At 42.1% G+C, this 20,794-nt stretch overlaps 1 protein-coding gene across 2 annotated transcripts in view; it reads right to left on the bottom strand.

The window, feature by feature from the left end:
• Nucleotides 1–4,019: 4,019 nt before the first annotated feature.
• KAT6A (lysine acetyltransferase 6A) overlaps nucleotides 4,020–20,794 on the bottom strand; it is a 110,385-nt gene continuing 93,610 nt past the window's right edge. For both annotated transcript variants that reach the window (XM_033415397.2, XM_049704173.1), the window contains exons 12-17: nucleotides 20,355–20,448; nucleotides 17,692–17,923; nucleotides 16,750–16,996; nucleotides 14,721–15,338; nucleotides 11,498–11,810; nucleotides 4,020–9,412 (exon numbers count right to left, since the gene is read on the bottom strand). In XM_033415397.2, coding sequence (XP_033271288.2) covers nucleotides 6,738–9,412; nucleotides 11,498–11,810; nucleotides 14,721–15,338; nucleotides 16,750–16,996; nucleotides 17,692–17,923; nucleotides 20,355–20,448 — 4,179 coding nt within the window. In that variant the 3' untranslated portion in view covers nucleotides 4,020–6,737. The remainder of the gene's footprint in view (nucleotides 9,413–11,497; nucleotides 11,811–14,720; nucleotides 15,339–16,749; nucleotides 16,997–17,691; nucleotides 17,924–20,354; nucleotides 20,449–20,794) is intronic.

The following is a 20,794-nucleotide window of genomic DNA, read 5'->3' as shown; positions in this document are numbered from 1 at the left end:
AATTCCCAATAAACAAAGACCAGGACCAGATGGTGAATTCTATCAAACATTTGGAGAAGAGTTAAAGCCTATCCTTCTCAAACTAGTCCAAAAAATTGCAGAGAAAGGAACACTTCAGAACTCATTCTATGAGGCCAGCACCACCCTGATACCAAAACTAGACAAAGATATGATTAAAAAAAAGAAAAGTACAGGCCAATATCACTGATGAACACAGATGCAAAAATCCTCAACATAATACTAGCAAACCAAATCCAACCATACCATTAAAAGGATCATACATCATGATTAAGATTTATCCCAGGGATGCAAGGATTTTTCAATATCCACAATTCAATCAATTTGATACACTACATTAACAAATTGAAGAATAAAAACCATATATGATCATCTCAATAACTGCAGTAAAAGTTTTTGATAAAATTCATGATAAAAACTCTCCAGAAAGTGGGCATAGAGGGAACATACCTCAACATAATAAAGGCCATATATGACAAATCCACAGCTAACATCATACTCAACAGTGAAAAGCTGAAAGCATTCCCTCTAAGATCAGGAAAAAGACAAGGGTACCCACTCACCTCTTTTATTCAACACAGTGTTGGAAGTCCTAGCCAAAACAGTCAGACAAGAAAGAGAAATAAAAGAATCCAAATTGGAAAAGAAGAAGTAAAATTGTCACTGTTTGCAGATGACATGATACTATACACAGAAAATCCTAAAGACACCACCAGACAACTAGTAGAGCTCATCAATGAATTCGGTAAAGTTGCAGGATAAAAAATCAATGTACAGAAATCTGTTGCATTTCTATACTAAAAACAAACTATCAGAAAGATAAATTAAGGGAAAAAATCCCATTTACAATTGCATCAAAAAGAATAAAATACCAGGACTTCCCTGGTGGTCCAGTGATTAAGAATCCGCCTTCCAGTGCAGGGGATGTGGGTTCGATCCCTGGTCAGGGAGCTAAGATCCCACGTGCCACGGGGCAAATAAGCCCATGCACCACAACTAGAGAGCCCGCGCACTGCAATGAAAGAGCTCACATGCTGTAACTAAGACCCAAAGCAGCCAAAAATTAAATAAATATTTTTTTTAAAAAAAGAAATACCTGGGAGCCCCCAAAGAAATAATTAAGATAGGCTGTAGTGGCTGGTTGGGACCTGTTTTGTTTTCCTTTGTAATTTTAATAGAATTTCTTCCTTAGCCTCTACAGTTGGTCTCACTATATTCCGTATTATTCAGTTTTCAGATTCATGACTTTCTTACCATCAAGAACCCTTTGGGGACGTCAAGTTAGGGGTCCTAGTCAATTCTAGTTCTTTTCCTTAAACAGGAGCTAGACAAACTTTTAAAAAATTGTGTAATTATTCCATTTTGCAAGAGGTCCTTGCCTCCAGCAAAGCCTTTGCCACTGTCTCCTATTCAACATATAACTGTCCTCACTTTCTCTTGAAAACTATGATCAAATTCAGTCATTTTGAATGATTTTCTAACCTTCTTTTAAAAAGAAAATGAAACCAACCAATTTTATTCAACGTAATACATTAAACAATTAGAGCTGTTTGTACATGGGGCAGAGCCTCAGTCCTAGCAAAGAGGTTTTGTGTATGAATATTTTTCTTTACTTTGTTCACAAGAGACTTTGAACTTAGGATAAGAGTTGAAGGGTTTTAAGTGACATTTTCAAAAACAGAAGATTCTGAGGCTCAGAAAGCTCTTTAAGGCCAATGTAAACAACTTGAAAGGTGATCTGAATGGCTGGTCTCCCAGCATTAACCGGATGTCAGTTTCTCAATGCATATTCATAGACATCCCGGTGAGTCCAGGCACTGTAGCTCTCGAATGCAGGCAAAGATGATTAGTTTACCTCAGTTCACCTGCATGCCTTTGCTTTCTCCTCTTTGTGTGTGCATAAACTAAAAACGGTTAAAAATGAACACATCACCCCAGAGAACGCTTAACTTTTTTTTGAATGTTGCTTAAATGTGGCTTTCAGAAATGTCTGTTAGTATAGAGTTAAATGTTAGAGTATTTTTTCTTGCTAACAAGAATGTATCTCTCACCTTCAAAAAGAGTATTCACAATAGTCACAGGAAAACAATTCCTTATGACTATGTCTGTCTACTGTTTCAAAAGAACTCAAAAAACCAAAGTCCATCAGACTCCATGGCTGTCCTTATTTCAGGCAAAAATTACACCTGCCACCTTTTTGAGGTTTATGTAATCTGTATACCAATATTTAGGCTCCTTATTAATACAGCAAGGAATTGCAGTTAAGCCCAATTTGTAAAGCTGTCATTCTGGAGAGAAAATCCATGGGTCTGTGCTGCATTATACAACCACACCAACTTAGATTAACAAACCCAACCTGCCCCTTAACAGAAATATATAAACAAACGAGTTGGGTTTTGTTGTGGGGATTTTCAGCTTTTAATTGGATGGATCATGCTCAAGAATTCCAGACATTTGACAACACAAATAAATGTCACTCTTCATGGTTTTGAGTTCATTTATAGAATATGTCACTTGAATTTTTAGATTTAAGTTACATTAAGAATATGGAGCTCCCTCCCGCCCACCATTTGTCATAACTCTGCTTACTTTGTTCTGTCAACAAGGTCATTTTTTCTCTTTTCACTATGCTTTTCCATCATCATCACTGACCCTTTATCTTGTACATTACGAAAAGACGAGAGGAAGGGCGAAAACCATACACCGCTGAGGGTGTCCCAGGGAGAACCTAACGCAGTAATTCTCACCTAAAGAGCTAGAGCTGTCAACCTGACACTCGGTGTTCAGGGAATACACACGGTTCTCACCACACTACAGAAGAAGTTGGCACCACCTGAGATGCTCAGAGAGGCCGTATAGGAAACTGATCCCTGGAACCCTAGTAACTGAAGGCATGGCAGTAGATTCGAAAACCGGTAGACCAAGGCTCTCAGCAGTACACACGTTAGTCAAATGTGTTGCCGATTCCCCCAACATGTACCTTCTGAGAGTGAAAAGGCCGGATGTAGACGGTAAAGGAGAGCGTTGGCTACACATGAGATTCCTCAAGTTACAGTTTACATGTAATACATAGTGAGGGTTGTTAGCACTTCAATGAAATCTGTAGTATATTCTTTGGTCACATCACCTCCTTGTAGAAAAATCATAATTGTTGTTATGCTGAACTCACTTAAAGCAGGTAGTTTGCAGTAGCAAAGGCAGTATGTCTTTGGGACAATTCACTAGTAACTGCGTAGAGCAGTGGCAGTCTTGGGCTCAAACTGTGACTATGAAGCAAGAAATCAAGGGAGACAAGCCATTTATTTTCCAGAGATGACATGACTCTATGGCCTAAAACTTCAATGGCACAAAGTTTAGAACAAACGCCTGCTACAGACAGTGTTCACATCACTTCCTAAATTCCTAACTCAGCGGCAAGGAACAGCAGATCAAGTCAGGAGGGCATGAAAACCTGTGTCTGCCTCACCCCTGTACCCCAGGAAGCTGTTAGCTTCCCAAAGCTAAATCTAATTCTGGAATCTGCCTTATATGCAAAGTTGTTAATGATGAGAGGCGAGCACATTAACTCAGAACGCATCAGAAAAGATCATCAGTATTTAGGGCCCGGATTTCTGGCAAATCTTCCTAGATTACATAATCAAGTCAACTGAAATGAGAAAAAACACTTTGTTCCAAGTGGGAGCTACTTGTTATTGCAACTGTATTTCCTTTTTTTGGTTGGAGGAATTACAATCTCTTTAGAAGGTTTTCAAATGGGTTTCCCTAAAAAATCCAAAGTGAGGTTATAATACCATTTTCTTTGGAAAAGGGAAAACCATCTATATTCTTGGCACTGAAACACATTATGAGTGAAAACTGAAATTTCAAAGGTCATAAACTTATACTTGCTACATAAAGAAGAACATGAAAAGGCTTATATTTCTAAGTCTCTGTGTGTAGAAAAAGAATCAGAGAATTTGAAACACTTGGAAGGGAGAAAAATTCCACATGCAAGACAGACATCCAAAATGGCTCAACATAATTTATTTTTTTTTTAATGTTAAAATGTACAGAGTTCTTTTGAAAGTACTTGCTAGAAAGGGGGAAAAAAAGTGATATTACATACAGGAGAGGAAGGAGACCAGCTGGCCCAGGAGCGCGTGACATGGAGAAGTACAAAGGCATCTAGGCACCCCTTCCCCTTAGCTTACGAGTCACCATGAACAAAGTACAAAGAGGTTACAAAACAGGAAAAGCAAATATAAACAGACAGGAATAGACTTAGCTTCATTTGTACATGCGGCTTTTAGAGGCATCTGGAGCTCTATTCACACACTCTAGAGATCTCTTTAAAGAGAATTTTTATCTTTCTTAAAATAGTTTTTAATATTCTACAACAAAGATAAAAAATTTTAAAGATGGAATGAAATGAAAAAGCTCTTATTTTAAAAGGCATCAAAGTCACTAACAGTGAGTTTTTAAATTTCTTTTTTTAGAAGATTACCCAAGTTATCTTGCTAAAAATACATTTTTTTAAACAGAAGTGAAAAAATGACAGGTACCAATATTACTGTGTTGGATAATTTCTTTTATAATATAGAAAAGAACATTTTCTCTACAATAGTTCTAAAGTCACAAAAAGGCTTGTGGAAAAGGGAGCTGCCTGATTGAAATTTTTTTTTTTTTTAAAGAAACAAACCCAAACACAACCGCAAACCAACAGAAACTGAATTCACGGCCCTCATTTCAACAGCTTCTCCTTCTGCCTTGACCCACCCTCCTCCCAATACACCTCCCTCCCTCCCGACCCACCCCGTCCCCACCCCAACCAGGAAGCAATGACAGCGCCGAAGAGTAGGCAGAGGGCAGCACAGTGCACGTTCTACACAGAGGACTGGGAACTGGAACAGTATATACAGAGAAACTGGGTCCTACACAGCCTTGCACATGCTCAGAATCGATAGCGGTAAGATGTGGAATTCTGCCTTTTTCTACCTAACACGTTTAATTGAGAAAGTCAATTAAAGTGTATAAAAAAACCCAACAAACCTGTGCATTTGAAAAAATTTAATGCCTAATTTGTACTTCAAAAATTTATCTATATAAAATGTACAAATAAAGGAGAGAATTTAATGCTTACAGATATTTCTTTAAGCAGTACTTCCCCCTTTTGGATATTTGACTGCACATACCAAGTGGTATAATAGTCTCCATCTTCTAATGATGGAACGTATATATGTATATATATATATACATATACATATATATATATATTTTTTTTTTACCTATCCCTGGAGCAAGTAACAAGAAGAGAATGGGCGAACTGGCTGCACAAGAGAAAAGAGAATGAAGCTGGGAGCAACACAGGAGCCTGCTAAAACCCTGCTGTCCAGATTTGCCCTACTATGCTGGTGGTTGGTTTAATCCCTCTTCTCTTCAGCCACTCACAGGAGAGGGGCTGGCGCACTCTGATTCACAGGGGAGGAACTCAGGATCTCAAAAGACAAAGGAAAACTAGAGGTATGTATCACTGAAGTAGCTATAAAACTCACACCACGATCTCCCTCACGACACACATTCTGCGTCATCTCTTCCAACACAAAGTAAACAGTGTCAAAGGTTAGTCAGGTATTTCTCAAATCACTGACATGTACAGTCATCCACCAACGCTTTACGTGAGAATGTAAGAGGCTAATCACTGGGGACTGCTGTTTGAGTTTAATCAGAGTCAAAGGCTCAAGAATCAAGACCCTTGGCATCTCAAAGTACATACTAAAAACAAGAGGCTGCGTGGAATATGTGCGTATGGCTGATTCACCAGGTGGTAAAAAACAAGAGGTTAATTGCCTCTTTTTGATTGTTAATTGACCATCTATTCCTCCAAGGCTGGATTAGGACTGCAAACAGCTTTCCTCTGAGATTCTGCTGTTAACTGAGACTTACAGTATTTTTGTGTCTCTGAGTGCTGAGTGGGAGTAGTTTAAAAAAAAATTATATTACACTTGATTTAAGAAAAACAAACATTTCAATGAAGTTCACTTATAGAAATATTCTTGTGGAAAGGTTTCAAGAGGTGTGTGTGTGTGTGTGTGTTTGTGTGTGTGTAGGGAGTGGAGGGGATTTTAAGAGAAGAAGCATTTTCCTGCCTCACTTTATTAATAATAATAATAATATTAACAATAATAATAAGTTTAAGGAGCTTGGGTTGTTCTCCATGTCCCCGTCCGAGTCTCCCATAAGTGCCTCCTGCTGGAATGAAGTAGGGAATGAAAGGCTGGGTGTGGAGGAAAGGGTCTGGCTAACCCTCGAGATGTATATATAACATTTAAAAATGACAACATTGGGAGCTGCAAACACTGAGGGGAAACATACATCTTAAAATAAAATAAAGATAATTCACTCTTACACAAAGTCTGTCCATGTGGTGTGTAAAGAAAGTAAGGCTCTTTTTAATTATGAAAAGATTTTTGTGCATGTTTCCCCATCCCCAAATCCATTTTTAGATGAGTTCTATTGTAAAATGTTCAAGATTGTGAAGAAAACCAAAACCCAGAACAAAATGAACCCCCCAAAAAAGAGAAGACCAGGTTTTCTAAAAAATAAAATAAACCAAAGAAAAATTCCTCTAAATCTACAGCAATATTTTAACTGGAAAAAAGGTCCATTTTTCTCTGGTTTGTCAGTATAAAAGGTTCCTTTATTTATATATATTTAAGTTTTTAACTGCAAGTTCGTCTTGCTCATCTTCTCATGTAAGGTCCGTTGAGTGACTGCTTGGGCACGCCAGCAGCGTTCATGTAGCTGTGATGGGAGGGGCCCGTGTACATCATGTTTCCATGAGGGTTTGGCTGCATAGGCTGCTGGGTATAGGCCTGGCTCCCCATCATCCCCATCTGCATCTGCATAGGATACTGTGCTGTCTGGTTCATGTAGGCAGGGTTACTATGGTAACTGCTGTTCATCATGGGCTGCGTCATCCGATAGCTGTTCATGGCGTTCAAGGTGTTCATATTCATGGAATTGACATTATAGGCGGGGGTTGGCATCAAATTAACCCCCATGTTCATGCCACGCTGAACAGCCAACGCACGAGGGCCAGCCTGCATGGCGACCGCAGGTGGGCTGCGGCCATACAGCTGCTGCTGGTGAGCTGCCGCGGAGGGCAGGGGCGCGGACTTGGAGCGGATGGAGATGTGCCCCTTGACTGGCATCTGCCCTTGCAGCCTCTGAGTGTGGGGAATGCCAATGTTGGTGGCAGACATGTTGCACTGCAGCAGAGGGGACGTGAGGTTCATGGTAGTGGAGGCCAAGTTCGGGGGCGGCGTCATGGTGGCTTGTGCTTGAGGGGTCCCAGCCAAGGGGTGCGACGGAGCCAGCTGAGCCAGTCCCGTGTTGGACAGAGAAACACTGGTTGCATAGGAAGTCACAGCAGGAGAATGGCTATAAGGCATGGCATGAGGGTCCATAATGGTGTTGGTCAGCTGCTGCAACTTGGCTAGACTGAAGGTGGCTGACGGCTGGGAGTAGCTGCCGGCTCCGAAGTCCCCAGGGATCCTCTCGTAGATGCTGATGTTCCCCGTGCTTCCAGATTCTGGGATCTCCATGATCATGGGCGCTGGGGTGAAACTGCTGTTCATGCTGCACTGGGACAGCGGGGGCTGCTGCTGCTGCGGGGGCGGGGCCGGGGGCTGGGGCTGCGGGGGCGGGGGCGGCGGTTGCGGGGCCGGTGGCGGTGGCGGGGGCGGCGGGGCCGGCGGCGGGGCGGGCGGCGCTTGCGGGGGCGGCTGGGGCGGCGGTGGCTGCTGGGTGCTGGGAGGCCGCTCCACTGCGCAGCTCTGAGGGGACTTGATGCTGCAGGTGGCGGCGGCAGGTGGGACGCTGCTCTGCGGCATCAGGCTGCAGCTGCCGCCCACACCGGCCATCTGCTGGGTGACCACGCAGCTGTTCTGGGTGAGGCTGCTGGAGGACGACAGGCCGCCGTAGGAGCAGCTGCTCTGGGAGGAGCTGTTCCCGCAGATGCTGCCGCCCATAGTGGAGTCGTAACTGCTGGGGTTCTCATAGTTCTCCGTGGTGCTCTCGATGCTGCCCAGGTCGCTGAAGCCGCTGTCCACCACCTGCTGGGAGTGGTCCGATACGGAAGGCACATCCATCATGGGGCTGGTCTCCATGTTCTGCATAGACGGCGCGGACAGGGATCCTTGCTCCGGGCTGATCTGGGTGTAGCCCCCTTCGAGGGCAGGCACGCTGGGACTGCCGACCGAGCGCACCGACTGGCTGGGGTGGGACTGGACAGAAGACAGCGGGCTGTTGTGCTCCGAGGCGTGGCAGTCCTCCACCAGGGGCAGCTGCGGGTCCTCGTCGGCCTGGGTGTAGCTCTGCAGGGTCTGACAGGCCGCCAGGGTTTCCTCGCAGTCCTGGTAGGCGCCCTCATGCTCGCTGCTCTCCTCCTGAGTCAAAGACTGCACAGCCTGCACGGTTTCCAGATCCAGGTCACTGTGAGGGATCTCCGCCTCCTCTTTCAGCTGCAGCAGCTCTTCTTTAGAGTGGGAGTCCTCCTCGTGGTCGTCCTCAGAGCCTGGCATGTGCTCCGAGACCACGGATGCTTCGTGGGAAGTCTGCTCCTCTTCGGAATCCGGCTCTGTCTCCTCCTTGTCTTTTGCGTGCTCCCGACTGCTGTGCACATCAAGATCTAAAAAAGACTCCTGGCCACCGTGCTCCTCCTTGACGTCGCCCCCAGCCGGCTGCTCCTCCGGCCCCTTCTTCTCTGTGGACTCCAGGTGGCCGTCGTCCTCATCATCCGCATCGCGGTCTTCGCTCTGCTGGGTCTCCGCAGCGGCGTCCTCCTCCTCCTCTTCCTCCTCCTCCTCCTCCTCACGTGCACGCTGAGCCAGGTCCTGCGGCCCCTCCTCCGACGGCTGCTGCCCCATAGGGGCGCGGGGCTCCTCCTCCTCCTCACCCACCTCAGGCCCCTTGGCTCCAGTCTCGGGGCTGCAACTGTCTGCCGGAGAGGCTGCCCTGACGTCACTGCTGGTGGTGTCCTCCTCCTCCTCCCCTTCCTCCCCCTCCTCCGCTTCCAGGGGCAGCTCCTCCCCTTCCTTCCTTTCCTCCCTTAAAGGCAAGTCTTCTCGTGGTCCAACAGCTTCCTGGTTCTCTTGAACTTGGGGTTCACGTCCAGGCTCAGGAAGGGGGACAACAGGCTCAACAACGCATTCTCGAGTAGAAACGGCTGCCAGCTCCCGATTCAGCTTAAGTCCCGGCTTGCGACCAGGTCTTTTCTTCCAGTGGACTGGTTTGCGGCTCTTGCCCTTGGGCCATCCCTTCTTCTTTTTCATGGGCGTGGACGTATCTGGCTCAAGTGGAGAATCCTTCACATCACATTTTCTCAAAAGAGATACTGGCTTTAGGATAGGAGTGTCTGCACAGGAGGGATAAAAAATAAAAACAGATTACAGGGTCTTGTATTTTTTAGTGCCTCTTTCTGAGACCACACGTACAACAGAAATGATTTTAATAATCATCCTGAACTCCTATCTTCACTTTCAAGTTAAGGATCTAAAGGAGACACCCATTCCATGATATCCTCTAAAGTCACACAGTGAACCGGCAGAACAACGAGAGGATCCTGGCCCACCCACTAGGTTCAAGTTTATCATCACCAACTGCATGGCTTTGGAGAGTTACTCTTAATATTCAGTTTCACCATCTTTAAAATGGAAATAAGCTTTATAAGGATGCAAATACTAAATAGTTCCTACAGCTACTTTAGACAAGCTGTCTTTATTGTGTAAATTACACATCAGCTCATTTCTCCTTCTTTCCCCCCACCCCTGTTCGCAATTTATATTATTGCTCTGGTTTTCTTAGTTTCTACAAAATCACTACTTCAGGTAGTATCAAGCCAATTACTCCAGGCCATGTTTGAGCAACCCTACACCAACAGTTCCCAGCCAATGTTGTGTTTGTATAGGAAGAGCTGCAAGGCATGTAGTCCCGGACAAATACTGACCTGAAGCAAAAGTTAATGTACCAATGACAATGGTTTATTAGAAATAAATTTGATTATTAGCATTATTTTCTCCCCATTGATTTCTTCTATTTCTAAAAACTATAAATATGCACAGCATAAAATTTACCATTTTAACATTTTTAGGTGTACAGTTTGGTGTGGTATTAAGTACATCCACATTTCCCATTAATTTTTAAAGAGAAGACCAGCAAATCCTATTTTTTAATAGGATTGAGGGGGAGGGGCACTGGTGGGACTGAAAAGGTAGTTAGCAGTAACAACCTGAAAATAAACAAAGGAAATGTCTACATTAGAGAAAAATTTGCCCAACAGGAACTTATAGGACACTATTTTAATCTACGATGATCCAAGACAGAATTTTACTAAAGTGCCACATGTTTTACAAAATAAATTTTTAGCTTCCTAGTTATACATCTCAAAATAGAACATAATAAAATTCTGGAAAATCATGCACGATAAAGCAAAAAACGTAGTCATTACTATATTAAAAGTATTTATTATACAAAACTATGAGACTGAAGAAAATGCAATTTGTCTACTAGATTTGAAATTGAGTGAATTTATTTTTAAAAGGAGAATAAAAGCCCAACTGGTTAGTACATAAAAGCTATAGGCTTATGTACCAAGCACGGACAACAAGATTCCTACAAATTCGCCCAGCAAAGCAAAGCAGCTCAATCTGACCCCAGCAAGGCAAGCCCTGCAGACGGAAGCAGCACGACACATGGGCAGAAACTTTAGGCTAGACGTGAACAGCTAGTTTGGGACCCAAGTCATATATAAGCCCATTTTCTTCATCTCTAAAAAGGAAATGACAACAAATCTAATCAGTGGATTTTTAGCTATGCCATAAAATTTAACTTATTTTGAGGTACTGTTACCATTTTTATCAGAAATTTAACTACTTGTTGAGTAAGACATATTAGAGATATGATTCAGGAACAGATTTGAAGCAAGTCCAATTTACATGAATCTGACCTTATTTGAGAACCACTTCTAAGCACTTAGTCATTTAACAATATTTACTGAGTGCCTATTTTAAGCACTGGGCATACACAATTAGCAAAACAGGCCAGGTCTATAGACTGCACATTCCATTAAAAGGTTATTAATTAAATATCTTCCTGATGCTAAGTCTAATATACCCATTGACTAAAGATTCAGATAATGGCCGAGAAAGGAGCAGGCAAAAGAACAATTTCCTAACAGCAAGATATTTTCTGCAGAGGCAAAAATAGGTCTTGAGTTGAAGGGGGAACTATGAAAAAGCACTTTTATAAAAGGACAGAAAACTAAGTGAGAAAATGAGGATGAGTACACTTGATACAACTCTTCAGAGGCTGCAAGTCATTCTGCACTTGCCCAGTGGGTCGTGTCTGCCTTTCAGCCCTCTCTATTGGAGGTTTGCCACTATCACTGCTGTATCTTTCACAACAAGAAAACCACAGTAAGCAACAGCTCTGCGAAACATACCGTCAGCATCATCTGAATCTTCGTCTTCGTCTCTGTCTTTAGACTTCCTCTTAGAAGCGGGTCGACACCTGAGAACGTCCTGTGAGGACAAGTGACGGAAGTACCCTTGAGAGAAGAGCTCGTTCTCATCCTCTTCCTCTTCCTCCTGGTCAATCTCAAACGTGGGTTCTAATCTTGGCATCGGCCTCTCGGAGTCAGAGTCTTCAAAAGGCTCGTCTAAGACCTCCGTGGTCTCAGAAATGGTTTCTGTGACCACACTGCTATTGTGGTGTTTGCGCTTTCGGACTCGCCTTCTTCGGTGAAGAATTGGTTTCTATTTAAAAGAGAAAGGAGCATTTTATTTACAGTAATGAATGCTATCATTTCCATTAGTAACATGATTAATAGTTTTTAAGCCTGCTAGAATTAGCACATACAAAATGAATAGGCCGTTTGCCAAAAGACATTTTGAATATTATTTCAAAATACTATAGTAAAAGATAAAAAATACTATAGTAAGACACTATACATACATAAAGTGTCACAGATACAAAGTATCACTGAATACAACTTTGTAAAAGAATAGACAGGCATGCCTAGAGAGTAGATATTAACATTCCCTTACTAACAGTTCAGTTAAATTTAGCACCCTAGGGAAGCTGCCTATTTCAGAAATGACACAGTGACTAGTCCCTTAACTTCTCTTTTCCTCAAAAGAAAAAAAGAAATAAAACACTCTTTGTCTCACAGCTCCACTGTGCGGGTCAGCAGAACCATCAGGAAAGCTGTACACCATTTTCATAGGCTATCCACAAAGAGTTACAGTGGAGCCTGGGAATGGGTACCGGTCTCCTTGGTGTCCGTGAGCATTCAGAAGTAAAATAACTCTGTTACTGGGACCTGGTACATTAGGCACAATTTTGTACTAGGGTTGATCTAACACCTTGAATCACATGAAAGATATCACAAAATAATACTGTATCACCCAAACTGATCTAATTCAATCCCCTCATTCTAGAGAGGCCAGAGAATTTACAGAACTTGCTTTAAGGTCATATCCAGTCAGTAGAGAAATGGCTGTAAAACAGTTTCTGACTCCTAGTCAAGTGAATCTCTTCAAAAACTTCAAAAGTATCCTGTACATGATCTCACTGCCTGTTATAATATTCTCTTTTTACACAGGCAAATAGCACAATTTTATTTTATAAAAAGGCAATATAAGCCTAGGATGGCAAAGATATATTCTTCATGGTCACGTAACGAACAGCAGGTTAATCATTTTTTCTTCACTTCAAATTTACTAGTTTTCTAGTTGAGAACACAATTTTCAAACTAGGTTAAACATGGACTTGCTCTGAGGAGAAATGGCTGATCCTAGGACTGGGGCATGAAATACACAAGATGAACCTGGAACATTTTGTAGAACCAGAATGTAACGAAGTGCTCAAAACAAAACAAACCAAAAACACTTCACAATGTTGACGGTATGTATGTTGAAGAGACACAGGAGCAAAACTGAAAGAGCTCCTCATGGCCAAGGCTGGAACAATTTGAGCAACAAATTAGTAAGATGGTAGAACTGGATTATAACTTGAAGTATAAAGTAAATATCTATGAGTCCATACTGATATAAATAAATGCCTGAATCAAGAAATAGATGGGGGAAAATGGATAAATCCCCCAAACAGAATTCCAAATAATTAACACGATATTCTGCTCTTAGGGAGTAGAGCATAACTCCCTGTACCTTAAGTGTGGGCTGTAGGCAGTAACTTCCTTCCAAAGAATACAGTATGGAAAAGAGTTTGAAAAAAGGAGTAACTTTACAGTAGAGAAACCTGACAAACCTGATACCTGGAGCCAGGCGACCGGGGTTAATGTGAACGTGAACAGTGAGAAATCACACTGACAGCAAATACCCTTGTATTTGGTAATCGGTATGGACTGACGGCAGATACCCTTATATGATGTGATGAGAATGGCACTTTACCTCTGGGGCCTTCTTCCCCAAAACCCATCACCCCATTTTACTATCATAAGGGGCGTTCTACAGAATCTAGCCAGTACTCCTCAAACCTGGCAAGGCCTTCAAAAACAAGTAGTCTGAGAAACTGTCAACAACAAGAAGGGGGCCTAAAGAGACATGACGACTAAACGTAAGGTGGTGTGCTGGGGCAGGAGAGGACATTAGGGAAAACAGAGGAAAGCTGAATGAAGTATGGACTCTAGCTAGAAAGGCATCAGTACTGGTTCACTGTGACAAATGTACCATACCAAGGTAAAAGGTTAATAATAGGGGAAACTGGGGAATATAGGAACTCTTTGTACTTTCTTTGCAATAAATTTGTAAATCTAAAACTCTTCTAAAATGGAAAGCTCATTCTTTAATAAACAGCCCTATCTTCTTTTTTTTTTTAAAGGTTCTGCTAAGGAAAAGAATGATTTTATTGCTCTGGATGAAAGCTGTCACCTCACTAGCACAGAATGGCTCATCCAGAGCTGACACACTTCAGTCTGGCTGGTCTGCAGCAATGTTTAAAGTTCACCCCATAGCCTGGGAGATTTCTGGTATACAGATTAACAGAATTCATTGTCATCATCACACAGTGTTTACTAACGATCTGGCTATCATTCAACCTTTGCAAGATGATGAAATGTAGTTTAGAAAATACTTTTAAAACAAAGTTAAGTCAAACCACTGGAGGGTTGGAGAGGAGAGCGAGAAGGGAGGACAGAGGACAGGAGAGACAGTACCACCAGGGGTGAGAAGAATGGCTTCACTCCGAGCATCGCAATGCAGGGCACCGTTACGCCCACTTTCCATCGAACTGTGTAGTGGTTTCCTCTCCTTTTCTAATAGAAACATTTCTAATCTGTACGTTTTGTTTCTGTTTGGCCACACTACGTGGCATGCGGGATCTTAGTTCCCCAACCACGGACCAAACCCGTGCCCCCTGCAGTGGAAGCGCAGCATCTTAACCACTGGACCACCAGGGAAGTCCCTGTATGTTTTTTTTAAATCCCTGAAAAGTCATACTTTGAAATCAAACTAGCAAGCTGAAAACAGTCTGTCAGCCCTTAAATAAGTTTGTGACTTCTAAGTGAACTCCCACGAACCAAAGAAGTCATGTGCACATTTCAAATGCTCACTGGGAACATCACATGCTGCAACATACTGAGGCTTGAAGCTGAAAGGCTAACACACTATGGGTTAACTCCAGGACAGCACAGAGACGGGCCCCACCTTCCGCTTCAGCGTGGGCTTGGTGAGGACCGGGGGCGAGCTGGACCGCGGGCTCTCGGGCTCCCCCTCCTCCTCGCTGCTCTCGCTGCAGCCCCGCAGGAGGGCCCTGTCCCCATCGCTGTAGCGACCTTCACTGTAGCGACGGGGCAGCCTGTCGTGGCTTTCTGGCAGCCCACACTTCAGAGGCTCGGGGCTTTTCTTGAGCGGTCCTCGCCAGAGCTCGAGCCCCTCACTCGGTCTTCTTTTGGGACCGTCTGGCTTCGCGTCCTGGCTCGGCTGCTCCTGTGAGGCTGCCGACTGCTCCTGGCCTTCCGTGTACTCTTCTTGGCAGGTTTCTGATTTTTCCTCACAGTCTCCATACTGCTCCGGAGGAGCTGATGTCTCCTCCAAAAGCAGTTTTGAATCCTCATCACCAAAGCGCTCCTGGGCTTTTCTGTTCTTCCTCCTCCAGCGGCCTCTCCGAGATGGCTGATTATTGGCAGGAAGACTGTCACGGGGAAGGACCTGTTTGTTCAAACGCGTAGAACTGGCTGGTGCAGTAACTTCTGGTTTCTTTTCACTTTCTATTGAAGAATAAGAATCTTGTTCTTTGTTCTCACGAGATGCAGACTTCCCCACCTGATGTTAGAAAATAAAACCATGCTGGTTAATTTTCAGTCTTATTTGGTTATATCTCCTATTCTGACCTTTTAAATACTGAGATAAAAAAAGAAAACAGAGCTTTAAAGAAAAAGTTATTATTTAATGGCTAACAAATATCTCTTATGTGTTAGGGATTGTTTTAAATACTATATGGGTATAATTCACACCAATTACATGAAGTATTATTATTATTATATCCCCATTTTACAAATGACGTTAACTGAGGCACAAAAAAATGTAAGTAACTTGCCCCAGGTCATGCAATGGCAAATGAAGAAGCTGGGATATAAACCCAGACAGTCTGACCCAAGAGTCAGTGCTCTTAACTGCTATACAATACCATATTCAATAAACAAAGTGAATATTATTATTCTTATAATCTGGTAAATGTTAAATGAGATAGTTTATGAAATTTCTCAGAAACAAATTTATAAACAGAGGAGACGGACTCTGGGGCATGGGCAAGAGAAAGAGGATGCTCAAAAAAATGAAAGAAAATTTCTGTAATTATTTTGACTTATTTTATTCTGAATATTTTATTTTGAAAATTACACTAAACAGGGGTATGAAACTTTATGTTTATCAAAGGAGGACACAGATTTTTAAAGGATGAAAAGCACTGCTTTAAAAAAAAGAACAGGGGCTTCCCTGGTGGCGCAGTGGTTGAGAGTCTGCCTGCCGATGCAGGGGACACGGGTTCGTGCCCCGGTCTGGGAAGATCCCACATGCCGCGGAGCGGCTGGGCCCGTGAGCCACGGCCGCTGAGCCTGCGCGTCTGGAGCCTGTGCTCTGCAACGGGAGGGGCCACAACAGTGAGAGGCCCGAGTACCGCGAAAAAAAAAAAATTAAATTAAAAATAAATAAATAAATAAGAAAAGAACAGAGACAAGTACACATCACATGAAGAAAAATACTGAAAATGATGTAATGGAGTACAGTCCCTCATTAACCCTTTAATGGCTAGAGACACTGAACTATTTGGTGCTCTGTTAGAAAACATGCATCTGTTTATTTCCTTAATGTTTTAAGGAAAATGCATCTTCATTTTATTTTAAACAATGGTCAGATTTAGATTCAATTCAGATTCCTCAATTCCTAAACAGCTTCAAATTTAGCTGCTTATTGGCACTGTGATAAGAAATATTTACTCATAAGTAACATATTATAACAAATTTGAAGGTTTCCTAATGATAGAAGGCTTAAAAATATAGAAAGAAGTAAACAAAACCCAGTCTTCCTGAAATTTCTATCATTGAAATAAACTCAGAAATTCTAATGTGAATTTATGGTGTTGGTTTAAGATATCATTATAGGTACATCACAAACACTCATGAAAACCAAAACATGCTCTTGTATCATCAACGACAGGGACCATTCGTGCCCTTACACTCGGCTCTAATTCTCCTTCCTGGCTCTGAGGCTCTTCCTGTTCTCCCTCCTCCTCCTCCTCCTCCTCCTCCTCTTCCTCCTCCTCCTCTTCCTCCTCCTCTTCCTCCTCCTCCGAGACGACGGAATTGGAGACTATGACAGGAGTCCAGCGCAAACACTCTGGATCTACATCCACAGGCCGCAGATTCAGCTGAAGCTTTGCCATGTGATCTTGGATCAGTTTTTCCCGGCGGATAATCACAAATCTGAAACCAGAGAAAAGTTTATAGCGATCAACGACGCACAAGGAGCACCAAACAATGAATATGGAGCTACGCCCTCAGAAAGCCCTGGAGATAAAAATGCTTCACAAAAAGCCTGCCTGGGAAGACACCACCACTGAGATGGCTCAGAACATGAACTGGACAAACACTTCACACTCAACTAGAGTGAGGGATGAGGTTGTTTCAGCCACTTCCCATTCTCACATTTCCCACCTCTGAAACTTCTGCTACTCTCCTGTACTCTTTTACTCTCCATCTTTCTAGCCCAAATGCCTCCTTTCTTTGTGACCTTTTCTCAACCACACTAGAAAAGGGTAATAAGCTGTCTTTCCTTTGACCTGTATTTCTTTTGTCCCATTTGTATGGAAATTAATCAAGGGTGTATTTTATTTGACACTATTTCTACAGTTGTTACCTCTTGTATTGTGAAGGAGCTCCCAATAAATAAAAGATTCAGTAGCTTAGGTACAAAAGTTAGAAGAAGGAAGACCAGAAAAAGAGTTGTAAAAAAAAGTATGGTCAATAGTATAAAATACAGAAGGGAAAATGATGTCTCAGTATCACCAAGTACACCATTTGTATTAGTTTATGTCCTTTAATTGATAATTTGGCTGTCCGATCCAAAACCTTCTACCTAATTATCTTTCAAAGGTTATACAAAGGGATGTGATACTCACTGGTCACTCCGGAAGTCCAGCATTCGCAGGTGGTGGAGTGTGGAAGTAATGTCTTGAGGGCAGATTCCAGTCAACTTACTTAACTTCTTAATGCTGATTTGCTTGTCGTTTTGGTGATAAAGGCACTCCAATATTACACTTTTCCAATAAGCCATGTAGGAAAGACGACCTAGATCGGATAACGGTTTCTCTGGAGACCCTGCTTGGCCTTCACGCTTTGATAACAAATAACCTAAAGAAACCCCCAAATCACAAATATGTCAGAGAGCCTAAAAGAGGGCAGTTTACAAAAATAACAAGCCCCTCTTCCACAATCAATCCAAGTATCATACGCTATAATTTCAAAGGTAAATTCCTTCAAGAAAAAGAACAAAATTACAAAATCACTTGAAAACAAATTTGCAGGAAGATTACATAATTTGTACACACCGAACATTAAGTTAGTATTACTTTGTCTATAGTTAATATAAATCACACTGTTAGAATCAGGACTTCACATTAATAGGCAAGAATGCTTTTTATTCGAATGTACAAGGAGGGGAAACCACCCTTGCATGTTTTATTTAGACCACTAGATGGCAAGAGATCCACACGAACTGCACAATACAAAAGAACGCCTTTAGTTTTTACATAACCCTATCTATGAAGATTGCAGTTCTTCTGTGAATGATTTAGATGACGATTTCTAACTTCAACCAAAGCTCTCCTCACAATTACCTATCACCCTAATTTCTGGTGAACAAGAATGTCAGTGTGCGAGTGTCACTGTGCGTGGTGGTATTACTTTGTCCTCTTGTCCAGTGCGTGAGTCTCAAGAACAGGAAAAGAAAGGCATAAATTCTAAGGGAAATCAGTCTAAGAATGGTAATGTGGGAAAATACATTACATTAAAATAATGTTTTATAATAAAAAATACTGTAATCATAAAATTATTTGTATATCTCAAAAAAATGACTAATAAATGCATAATAAAATATTTTCCCCTAACTTTGCTACTTAATGGCATACATGTCCAATCATGAGTCCTATTTCAAAACAGTATACTGATATTAAAGGAAATAATCTGAGTTTTACCCTCTACTATTAGTCGGAAAAAAAACCACGAAGAAAATGTAAAAAATAACCAATGGCACATATTTCCAATAAAATATAGTCAGGAACACAGTCTAAGGCCAAGTAGAATAAGCTTCATTGGTCTGCATGAGAATTAATACTAGTGATGTAATCATCTGATATTTAGAAGAATTTCCTGTATCAAAATCCTCAGTTTAACCATTACTTCTTTAAATATTATTTAAATATTATTCCTTTAAATATTATTTTTAGCCCAATTATCTGAGGGAAAATATGCCCTCAAATACCACTATTTTATAATCAGTATAAAATTTACCTCAAACATACATTTACTTTGTAAGCAAGATTATCAATGTATAAAACAAAATGCAGGGCTTCCCTGGTGGCGCAGTGGTTAAGAATCCGCCTGCCAATGCAGGGGACACAGGTTTGAGCCCTGGTCCGGGAAGATCCCACATGCCACAGAGCAACTAAGCCCATGTGCCACAACTACTGAGCCTGCGCTCTAGAGCCCGTGAGCCACAACTACTGAAGCCCACGCGCCTAGATCCCATGCTCCGCAACAAGAGAAGCCACCGCAATGAGAAGCCCGCGCACCGCAACAAAGAGTAGCCCCCGCTCACTGCAACTAGGAGAAAGCCTGCGTGCAGCAACGAAGACCCAACACAGCCAAAAATAAATAAATAAATTTATAAAAACAACAACAACAACAAATTGCAAGTTCCACAATAACCTTTTTTAAGAACTGTTAGCTTTCAATTTTAACTAAATTTTTTACTGTATCATTTACTTCTAAAATTTTTAAAGGTGCATATTTTTAACCACGAGGTAGATAGAGCCTGTAACTAAAAAAACGATGCACACACACATTTTCTCAGATAACTGGGTAATCAAAAGAGGGCAGGTGCTGCACTTCTTTATTAGTACTAATTTAAGTAGTTCTACAGTGTTTTTAATATTGTTGTGAGAATTAACTGCATAAAACAGAACTAAGTTCTGTTGTAAATTAATAGCTGCAAATTAAAACTATTTGCTATAGATCACACAGAAGCTCATATCCAATATTAGCTATTTTGGAAATATTCACATGCAACCAAAAGAAGAAGAATGTTCATGGCCTTAGGCTTTAAAGTTCCACTCAGCAGGGCTTCCCTGGTGGCACAGTGGTTGAGAATCTGCCTGCTAATGCAGGGGACACGGGTTCGAGCCCTGGTCTGGGAAGATCCCACATGCCGCGGAGCAACTAGGCCCGTGAGCCACAGCTACTGAGCCTGCGCGTCTGGAGCCTGTGCTCCACAACAAGAGAGGCCATGACAGTGAGAGGCCCGCGCACCGCGATGAAGAGTGACCCCCACTTGCCACAACTAGGGAAAGCCCTTACACAGAAACGAAGACCCAACACAGACAAAAATAAATAAATTAATTAAAGTACCCTTAATTTTAAAGGATAAAATAAGTTCCACTCAGCAGTATGACAAAAGATACAAGCAACCAATAAATCATCTGCAAATCTTTAAAAATACACACACACACACACACCCCCCTCCACAGGAAGAGACAATGAGCAATTATGTTACTATAATCCTTACTGAAATCGATGAGAAACCTGCCATAGCCCTTGCGTTGGTACTGGGGAAGAATCATTATACAGGAAACGTTGTACTTCTGTTGGCAGTGCTTTTCCTGGTGGAGAAAACAAAAGCCAAGTGTTTGGCTGGTAAGACTAAACACTGATGCTAATTTTTAAGAAACAAATACTAATAGTCAAAACCACAGCCCTGGTCCTTTGGGAATAGCAATGCACATCAAGAAAAAACACCCCTCTGGGAGGAGAAAGGACACAGTTAAGTCACTGCCATTACCCACAAAGCAACCATACCAGGAGAATAAAAATATAAAATGAAATGACGCCACCCAACACCATGTGCAACTCAAAAACAGTATGTCAATGCCTGAGGTGAGCAGAGGAATCCGAGTCCCAACGGATCTGCAAAGCTACAAATGGTGTGTCAGTGTGGCACCCTAGAAG

This window comes from Orcinus orca, chromosome 21 (assembly GCF_937001465.1).
Source record: "Orcinus orca chromosome 21, mOrcOrc1.1, whole genome shotgun sequence".
NCBI classification, from domain to species: Eukaryota; Metazoa; Chordata; class Mammalia; order Artiodactyla; family Delphinidae; genus Orcinus; species Orcinus orca.
The sequence above is the reverse complement of the archived record's forward strand: the minus strand, read 5'-3'. Positions and strand labels throughout refer to the sequence as shown.